The sequence below is a fragment of the Somniosus microcephalus genome, chromosome 1, assembly GCF_052327205.1.
Source record: "Somniosus microcephalus isolate GS21.2 chromosome 1, FLI_Smic_1.0, whole genome shotgun sequence".
NCBI classification, from domain to species: Eukaryota; Metazoa; Chordata; class Chondrichthyes; order Squaliformes; family Somniosidae; genus Somniosus; species Somniosus microcephalus.
This window is the reverse complement of record NC_140987.1, coordinates 417,430,011-417,439,827: the sequence shown is the minus strand read 5'-3', so window position 1 is coordinate 417,439,827 and position 9,817 is coordinate 417,430,011. Positions and strand designations below refer to the sequence as shown.

Genomic DNA, 9,817 nt, shown 5'->3' with positions numbered 1-9,817 from the left:
CTACTCTTTTAAATGCACTAATTAGGACGACACTGAGTTGCCCCAGTGTCATCATCCGAAAAATCTAACAAAAGTGCCCCCTTTTAACGGGGTACAACTAATAGAAAACAAAATTATAAAAAAACCATAGAAAACTTATAAAATTAAATAAGAATATTTCCACCCGTCGACTATGCACTCTGATCCCTGTGGTCTCCACAGGCCGCGGAAGCCAACTGTCTGTTCTCGTGGTTCAGTTGGAGGGAAAAGCTTCCAGTCCAGCATTAGAAGACTTCCAGCATCCGCAGTATTTTGCAATTATATTAGAAGACTGCTCCCAGACTCCTTGCCAAAATTCATCTTTCAATCAACATCAACCAAAATAGGTCATTCAGCTCGTAGTTGTTTGTGGATTCAATTGTGTGCCAATGACTGCCCTTCAAGGGTAATGCGTATGATGCGACGGGCACTGGAACATCCTGAGAAAGGTTAAAATGACGTCCCATCGAAATGTAATCTCCTGTCGCCCCACCAGAACAAAATCCAGTATCCAGTCTGGGGCACTGCCCACGACGCATGCGTCCGCCGACGGAGCGCAGAATCACGTGCTACCAGCGTGCACGCCTCCTTCTCGACCAATCAGATGGCGGCCACCCTGACTTCCCGCCAATCGCCGCCTTCTTCGCGATGATTGACGGTTGGACCTTCGGTCGGGTCATTGAGGATTTTTGTCGTTCGATTCATGTGACGCAGCCAGAAGTTGCTGAGAGCGGGTGCGAGTAACCGGTGCGTTTGGTTTTCTGTCTTGGAGCCTGAGGCTCCTTGAAGTTCGGCACAGATAACCGCACACAGGGTTTCTGGGCCTTGTGGGCAAAAAGGATCGTCCTTGTTCGAGGTGTGAGTGACTGACTTTAATGTGTGACGAGGATAAGGCTGAGGTAAAACTCTCTGCTGTCGTTGGTGGCTCTCTGGCATTCAGCTGGCACTGGTGTCGGATTTGTTGGCTTCCTAATTACACGCAGAAACGGATCAGAGCTGATTTTTCTTGGGAACCCCACCTTGCTTCAATATTTCGCATTGTTGTTCTGAATGAGGAATGTAACTCCATTCCCTGCGTTGCAATGGCGAGTAGGTGCAGGCAAGGTTGTACTTTGCTCCTTGGTTGTTTGGGATTTGAGTTCGTTTCAGGTTTATTAACAGGGCAATTAAGCATTGTGGAGGAATGCCAAACTTCACTTGCGCTCCGAGCATGGTCAGCCGTGTGGTCTGACCTTTATTTTAGAGTGAAAGCTGCTTTTTGGAGTGATTTTATTTCCAGGTTTCGTCAGAATCATGACATTTGTTGGCGAGCCACGCCAATGCAAAGATACATGCTGCTGGTATCATTGAAACTAAAATGCCAATTTTTGACTTTATAGTTGCAGCGCTCCAGGATATATTGTTTTCATAGAATCATAGAAATGTATAGCACAGAAGGAGGCCATTCGGCCCATCTTGTCCGTGCCGGCCGACAAAGAGCTATCCACCCTAATCCCACTTTCCAGCACTTGGTCCGTAGCCCTGTAGGCTACGGCACTTCAAGTGCACATCCAAGTACTTTTTAAATGTGATGTGGGTCTCTGCCTCTATCACCGTTTCAGGCAGTGAGTTCCAGACCCCAACCACCCTCTGGGTGAAAGAAATTCTCCTCGAATTCCCTCTAAACTTCTGATTAATTACTTTAAATCTATGCCCCCTGGTTGTTGACCATTCTGCTAAGGGAAATAGGTTCTTCTTATCCACTCTACGCTCCTCATAATGTTATACACTTCAATTCGGTCTCCCCCTTTGCCTCCTCTGTTCCAAGAAAACAACCACAGCCTATCTGATCTTTCTTTATCTGAGGAAGGATGTTCTTGCCATGGAGGGAGTTCAGCGAAGATTAACCAGACTGATACCTGGGATGGCAGGGGTGACGTATGAAGAGAGATTGGGTCGATTAGGCTTATATTTGCTAGAGCTTAGAAGAATGAGAGGGGATCTCATTGAAACTTAAAATTCTAACAGGACTAGACAGACTAGATGCAGGAAGGCTGTTCCTGATGGCGGGGAGTCCAGAACCAGGGGTCACGGTCTAAGGATAAGGGGTAAGCCATTTAGGACAGAGATGAGGAATTTCTTCACCCAGAGAGTGGTGAAAATGTGGAATTCTCTACCACAGAAGACAGTTGAGGCCAATTCATTAAATATATTCAAGAAGGAGTTAAATATATTTCTTAAGGCTAAAGGGATCAAGGGATATGGGGAGAAAGCAGGGATAGGGTACTGAATTTGGATGATCAGCCATGATCGCATTGAATGGCGGAGCAGGCTCGAGGGGCCGAATGGCCGCCTACTGCTCCTATCTTCTATGTTTCTATGTCTATGTTCCTCATACCTAAAATTCCCCAGCCCAGCTAACATCCTCACAAATCTCCTCTGCACCCCCTCTAGTGCAATCACATCCTTCCTGTAATATGGTGACCAGAACTGCATGCAGTATTCTAGCTGTGGCCTAACTCGTGTTTTATACAGTTCAACCATAACCTCCCTGATCTTATATTCTATGCCTCGGCTAACAAAGGCAAGTATCCCGTCTGCCTTCTTAACCACCTTATCTACCTGTCGTGCTGCCTTCAGGGATCTGTGGACATGCACTCCAAGGTCCCTCTGATCTTCTGCACTTCTCAGTGTCCTAACATTTATAGTGTATTCCCTTGCCTTGTTAGCCCTCCCCAAATGCATTACCTCACACTTCTCCAGATTGAATTCCATTTGCCACTGTTCTGCCCAGTCCATTGATATCTTCCTGCAGTCTGCAGCTTTCTTCTTCATTATCAACCACAAACTTTTTAATCATACTTTCTACATTCAAGTCCAAATCATTGACATACCACAACAATCAAAGGACCCAGCTGAGCCCTGCAGAACCCCAGTGGAAACAGCTTTCCAGTCACAAAAACACCCTTTGACCATTACCCTTTGTTTCCTGCCTCTGAGCCAATCTTGGATCCCATGGGCTTTTATTTCGTGACCAGTCTCCCATTTTAGCCCGTGATAAGTAGGTGTAGCTGGATTAGGAATGTTGCGTGAAAACTTTTGGTGAGAATTTCTTCCCATCCTAAAGACATTGACTGTGGTCTTGTAGTTCTATGAAGGAGCCAAGTTTTTAAAAAAATGTCTCATATTGTAATTTGTTGGGCTGATTGGTTCGGAAGTGCTGGTGATGAGAGATTTTGAATAGGGGAGAATGCAGGTAGTTGAAAACCAATCCCCTGCTGTGTGCTCTCCATAATCCTGAATCTTGCTTTGCTTCAAATATTTCTCGCGTTTCCTTTTAAAGAAGTCCCTGCTTCAAAGACTTCCTATGGTAAAGTATTCCATACAACTATTGTCAAGAAATTTCACCCAACCTCTCCTCTCAATCAGTGATTAGTTTTAAATTGATACATCATCACTGACTCCACAACCAGAGGAAATAGTCTTTCCCTACTCGCGATCAAAATGCTTCATAATTTTAATAAACCTTAATTAAATATCCTCTAGGCATTTTCTATTCTAGTGGAAATAATTACAATATCTCAGGTTTTGCCTCATAACGAGTTTCCCATTTCTGGCATCATCCCAGTGAATCTGTGCAGAATATTCTGGGTCTTCAATATCATTACTAAATTGTGTGTTCCAAAACTCTCAACTGTGGCCCAACTAATGTGTTGTATGAATTCATTATTTTACTCTTAAAGTCAATATTCTATTGGATTTCTTTGGCTTTATCTGCTGGCACTTGCATGTTCAGTGAATTGTGTTCTTGACCCCATAAGTTGATGCTCCTGTAGCTTTTATTTCTCCCAAAATGTATTGCCTAATTTTTCACTGCCACCTGTCTGTCCATTCTGCTAATGTCTTTTTTTGAAGTCTTGCACAGTCTCCTACCTGTTTGCCAAACCTACTTTTGTCATGAGCAAATTTTGCTGATGTTCCCTATTCCCAAGTCCAAATCTATATCAAGAACCAAAATGGATCTAATACGTACCCCGTGGTATGACTTCCAACTCTTGCGGTCTAACCGACATCCTTTTTTGTTGTAATTCTGTATCCTGTCTGTGAATCAAACAGCTACATCTTCTCAAACCATATTCTTGAATTTTTCTAAAACCTTTTTAAGGAACTGTTAAATGCCTGCTTGAAAAATCCATTTCCAATGTATTCCCTCTTATCTATTCAAATGATCACTGACGGCAGGGGGACACTTTAAATTGTGTGTGTGTGTATAATCAATTAAGCCACCACGGAAGATTCCTTAATTTTAAAAGCAGTCTCCTGAGAGCATCCAATCAAGTAAAATTAAGATGATAAAGTAAAGAAAAATATGAGTTTCCCCTGTTATCCTTAACTTTTTTTTTTGTATTTCAACTTTGGTGGATTTGTCATGCTCACAAGTGCCTTTTTTTGCTTTTTAAGCACACTAACGCATTTCTCATTTTATTTGATTCATCCTTCCTGGAAGGGTGGCTTGTGGTGTGAGGGCAAAGGGAAAAAATGCTCTATTCAGTAATCACTTACTGCCACACTCATTTCTCACATCCCTTGTACTTGGGCGCCCTCCTGTCAACATCTTTGTGTCTGGCTACTTAATCTCTCCCTCCTGTCTAACTTCAATGCCCTCGTTTTGTTGGGGGGGAAAATCACTGACCCCTACCTGTGTCATCGGTCGAGGATAGCCCCTAACGTCGCACCCTCAACTCCAAGGAGTGTAAATGTGTACTTGGTGTGCAACTGGCTAAGCCATCCATTGTTTGGTTTGACCATATCAATTTCGACTGGGCCTCATTATCCTCTGCCAAAATGGGCCACTATGCTTGGTCTCCTCTAGAAGGGTAAGGCTCCTTTTTTCCACAACCAACTGCCTCTTTAAGCTCTTGGCTCTCGCACTCTCCATTCTTCCCACAAACACTAAGTGGAAGGAGCTTGCCTCCCAAAACCCTCCACCTTTGTCCTCCTAATAAAAACCTTCACAAAATCCCCATTTCTTCTTTTTTGCCACGCCATCCTCTTTTTTTTTTCCTGGATTCCTATCTCTCTAATCTCTTTCAGCACCCCCCCCCCCCCCCCTGAGATATCTGCGCTCCTCTAATTCTGCCCTCTTGAGGATCCCTGATTATAATCACTCAACCTTTGGTGGCCGTGCCTTCTGTTGCCTGGGCCTTAAGCTCTCGAATTCCCTGCCTAAACCTGTCCGCCTCGCTACCTCTTTTTTTCTTCTTTTTATGACGCTCCTTTAAACCCACTTCTTTGACCAAGCTTTTGATCACCTGCCCTAATTTATCCTTATGTGGATCGGTGTCAAATTTTTTCTTAAGTTAGTCCTATGCAGCGTCTTGGGACGGTTTACTACGTTAAAGGCGCTATATAAATACAAGTTGTTCTCTTGTCTGTTTACAATATGAAGTACCTTGGGACCTTGTTTTGTTTTGAAGGACTATGTAAATGTCCCTTGCTGCTTTTCAGCCTGTCAAGTTTGTGCCAGTGCCTTTCTCTACGTGGGCCACCCACACTGCTGCTTGCTTCCCCTACCCTTCAATCACTTTTTTTAAAAACACTATCTAGTTCCATTTTAATTCTGTTTCAGTGGTTTGTGGAAGGGAATTCCCCATTCTAACCCTTGGAGTTTTTTCTAACTTCCCCCATTAATAAGTTTCTGCCCTCTTGCTACTGACTGACGATCTGTAACTTCCCCCTCGACACATTTCTGCCCTCTTGCTGCTGACTCACTGACCAATCCTATTATAACCCTTAATGTTGGAAGACCTTGATTAGGATCATCAACTGTCTTGGCTCTCGTGGAAAAAGGCCCTAATCCCTCAAGTCTCTGACCAGCTGGGATCCTTGATGTAATAATTTCCATCAATCTTTTTTTCTACTGCTTTCATTTCCTTCCTATAATTGCCTAAAACTGTACATATTGCAGCTGTGGTCTGTCTAATGTCTTGTACAAGTTCAATATTACCTCTTTGCTTGTGTATTCTATGCTTCGAGAGTCTACACCTCAAGGTAAAATACCATTTGCCCTTTTATGGCCTTATCTCATGTTAATTTTTTGACCTGTGTATCTGCACACCAATGTCCATGTTTTTATCTTGTTGTTTTCCAATACATTTATATTTATCTTGGCTTTCACTTATTATCTGTGCTGTAAGCAATACAGTACATGGTTCATTCATGGAACCCAGTCTTTCCTCACTAAAATGCACTTTGCTCCTTTCCATTTCATGTTGAACTTTTCCATTTCGGATCCTTTGTTGTGGGGATAGGTCCCTTTTTTGTCGGGCTACAATTTACATTATTTCAATTATAAATTTTTTTGTTCTTGTCCTTGTCTTTGCTTTTTCTTTTTTCTTTTCTTCTATATTTATACAGAATCTAATTGTGATCATTGTATGCCAAATGTTTCCCTACTTTTAGGTTGCCTACTGCTCACTTCATTACCCAGTACCAGGTCATATGTTCGTGCTCAGACAAAATAAATCGTCTACAGCTGGATCTAGATATATTGGGGAATGGGCTTGCATGGCAGAATTTTGTGTAGATAAGTGCAGTGTAATGCATTTGGGCCAGGCAATTCCAAGCATGGTTGCACCATACAATGCTGCCCCCTCAAGGCTGCCAAGTGGGAGATGAACTTGAAGTTTGAGACATGAAGGGCTAAGGCTGTAACGGTGTGTATAGTTAGGACAATTCCATACAAAACTAGAAGTAAAATTCTTGCCTTGGTCAGCTGCGCCAGAATATTTTGCCCAGCTTTGGTCCATTATCATGAGATATCAGAGGCCCTGGAAAAAGCCCAAGGGTGGGGGTGCACTTAATTCTGAGTTGAGGGTTGTTATTTTATAGGTGATTCAGACTTTTTTGTCCTTTTCTGCTAAAATAGCAGGTGAAGGTTCAGTTTAAAAAATAAAAAATAATTCCACTGCTGTCTGATTCCTTACTTTGTGTCAAAATCAACATGTCCAGTAACTCCTGAATTTGACATTTTAGAGAAACATTGATAGTTAATACATGCATATCAATTAACAGTAGGTGCCCACATACCCTAAATGGGCAATATCCAGGCCATCTTGTGGGATTTGTGATTCCTTTGCACACTGCATTAAACATACAAAGCTTAACAATTTAATCAAGTCATTATTTTTGCTCCAAAGGAAATATGGCAATTAAATCAAACTGGTTAGACCATTACATCATTCACAATCTGATCTTTGTGAATGAAATGTGGAATGTTGATTCTGCTAAGTTTAGAGTGCTTCATCTTAAAGTTTAAAATCCATCTTGTGAAACTTAAAAACTGAACATCAAATATAAAATGAAGAGTTGTTCAGGATTGGGACGAGCTGAAGTCTCTTTTCTGTCTTAAAAGAATGGTTGTGAATTGGTTTGCAATCGAATGTTAGACCATTGAAACCAAAGAAGTATTGAAAAATCTGCTTATCGCTGTATATGATTTAACTAATCGTGTTTCTGAGTAATGTTTAACCACATAAACACAATTAGCAGGCCAACAATTTGAAGTATCAGTACAATTCCACTGGTTTTAGAAACCATGTACAAGACTGGTGAAAAGCCAGACATTGTCCAGTCTAGATTTTCTTTTACAGGCAGTGAGTGATCTTTTGAGTTATAGTGAGTGCCTTAAAGGGATATAATTAAATCATATAATTGAAGTGAGCATTACAAGAACATTATTTTTGGAAATTAGGTGCTTTTTACAAATGTCTACTCACTGGTCTGTGCTTATAATTTGCTATTTTTAACTGCAAAATGTATATTTACTGTAAGAAAACTGGTGCTTTAATTAGCTTTAGCTTGAAGTTGTTGCAGAGACAGAACCTGGGATAAGTGATTTGTAATGATGAACGCTTGCTCTTTGATAGGTGCACACAGTGGAATTTTAGCAAAAAGAAGTTGGCTGTGCCATTCTTGGAACTGATATTATTGGAAAGACACCTGAGTACCGAGAAAAGATCAAGACCCAAGAAAACGGACCCACGAACCTGTAGCTTCATAAACACATTGGATCAAGATATTTTCTTCAATATGGATATTGATACAGATTGTGTAAACAATCTCTCAAATGAGAGCTTCAGGCTTAAAACATTTATAAACTTTCCATCTGATGTCCCAGTGTGTGAAGCAACATTGGCCAGAGCAGGCTTCTTTTATACTGGTACGAAAGACCAGGTTAGATGTTTCAGCTGTGGCGGCGAAGTAGAAAACTGGCAACATGGAGACTCTGCTGTAAGAAAACACAGGCAGCTATTCCCAGCTTGTCCGTTTATTAACGGTTCATGTGTGAATGAACAAGTACCAAACTCCAGTTTTCCAGTCACATTTCGTGACATAAGAAACTCTGAGCAAGCAGCTGCTGCGAGTCATTGCCCTTCAGAAAATGGACCTTGCAGGCACTCGAATAGTGATCGGCAATATCGTAATCAACTTCTGAGTGATCCTATAAAATCTAAAAGTATCGAAGACATGTCCCATCTACGACCCAGGAATCCTGCTATGTGCAGTGAAGAAGCCAGACTCTTGACCTTCACTACCTGGCCTAGTTATGGCATTGTAACCCCAAGGGAGCTTGCTAAAGCAGGGCTTTATTATTTATGCAGAGATGATCAAGTTCAGTGCTTTTGTTGTGGTGGGTTAATGAAAAATTGGGAACCAGGAGATCGAGCAATGTCTGAGCACAAGAGGCATTTTCCTATGTGCCCTTTTGTTTCAGGACATTCTGTTGGAAATATACCAATTGACCCAAATTTCAACACCGCAGATGTTAACCAGCCATTAAATGGTGAACCAGAAGCAAACATTTTTGATCTCCCCAAACACCCAGACAAGCAGACATTTGATTCACGGTTCCAAACCTTCGAATGCCCAGTACGTTTTCCACTTAATGCTGACGACCTTGCAAGAGCTGGATTTTATAGCACAGGTACTGTAAATTTCAAATATGCATAATTCTTTGAGCATTTGATATTTCATTCTATTTGTGCTTCTGAAGCAATCACTTTGATTTAATATCGGTTTCTGTCAAGTCAAAAGTCATCATTGTGCTGTATTTTTTTTTTTTTTAAAAGGAAATGGTGGCCATGTGTTATAATTACTTTGCATCAGTATTTAGAGCAGAGGAAGAGGTCAGCATGCCAGACATCCCAAGCAAACTAATATTGAATCAGGGATGGGGACTCACCAAAATTTATGTAAATAAAATAACAGTACTGAAGAAAATAATGGCACTGAAGAGTGATAAATCCCCAGGACAAGATGGTTTCCACCCCAGGATTTTCAAGGAAGTAGGTGAGAATAATGCAGATGCCCTAACTATGATCTTGCAAAGTTCTCTCAATTCTGGAACCATTCCTTTTAGATTGGAAAATTTCACATGTCACTCCGCTATTTAAGAAAGGTGAGAGGGAAACCAGTGAATTGGACCAGTTAATCTAACATCTGTTGTCGGGAAATTACCAGAGTCGATAAATTAAGGATAGAGTGACTGACCACCTTGAAAATTTTGAGCTGATCGGAGAAAGTCAGCATAGGTTTATAAATGGTAGGTCATGCCTGACGAACCTGGTTGCATATTTTGAAGAGGTGATTAAAGTAGTGGACAAGGGAAATGTCTATAGATGTTATTTTATATGGACTTCCAGAAGGCATTTGATAAGAGACGGTTAGCTAAAATTGGAGCCCATTGAATTGAAGGCAAACTGTTGACCTGGTTCAGAAATTGGCTGTGGGGCAGGAGACGGGCAGTAAGGATAATGGG

At 41.5% G+C, this 9,817-nt stretch overlaps 1 protein-coding gene across 2 annotated transcripts in view; it reads left to right on the top strand.

The window, feature by feature from the left end:
- Positions 1-662: 662 nt before the first annotated feature.
- The window catches only part of LOC147125215 (E3 ubiquitin-protein ligase XIAP-like), a 33,111-nt gene continuing 23,956 nt past the window's right edge, over positions 663-9,817 (top strand). The window contains exons 1-2 of one of the 2 annotated variants that reach the window (XM_085999415.1): positions 663-765; positions 7,926-8,983. In XM_085999415.1, coding sequence (XP_085855541.1) covers positions 8,089-8,983 — 895 coding nt within the window. In that variant the 5' untranslated portion in view covers positions 663-765; positions 7,926-8,088. Of the gene's footprint in view, positions 918-7,925; positions 8,984-9,817 lie in introns of both variants that reach the window. The other variant, XM_085999407.1, reaches the window with a different exon arrangement.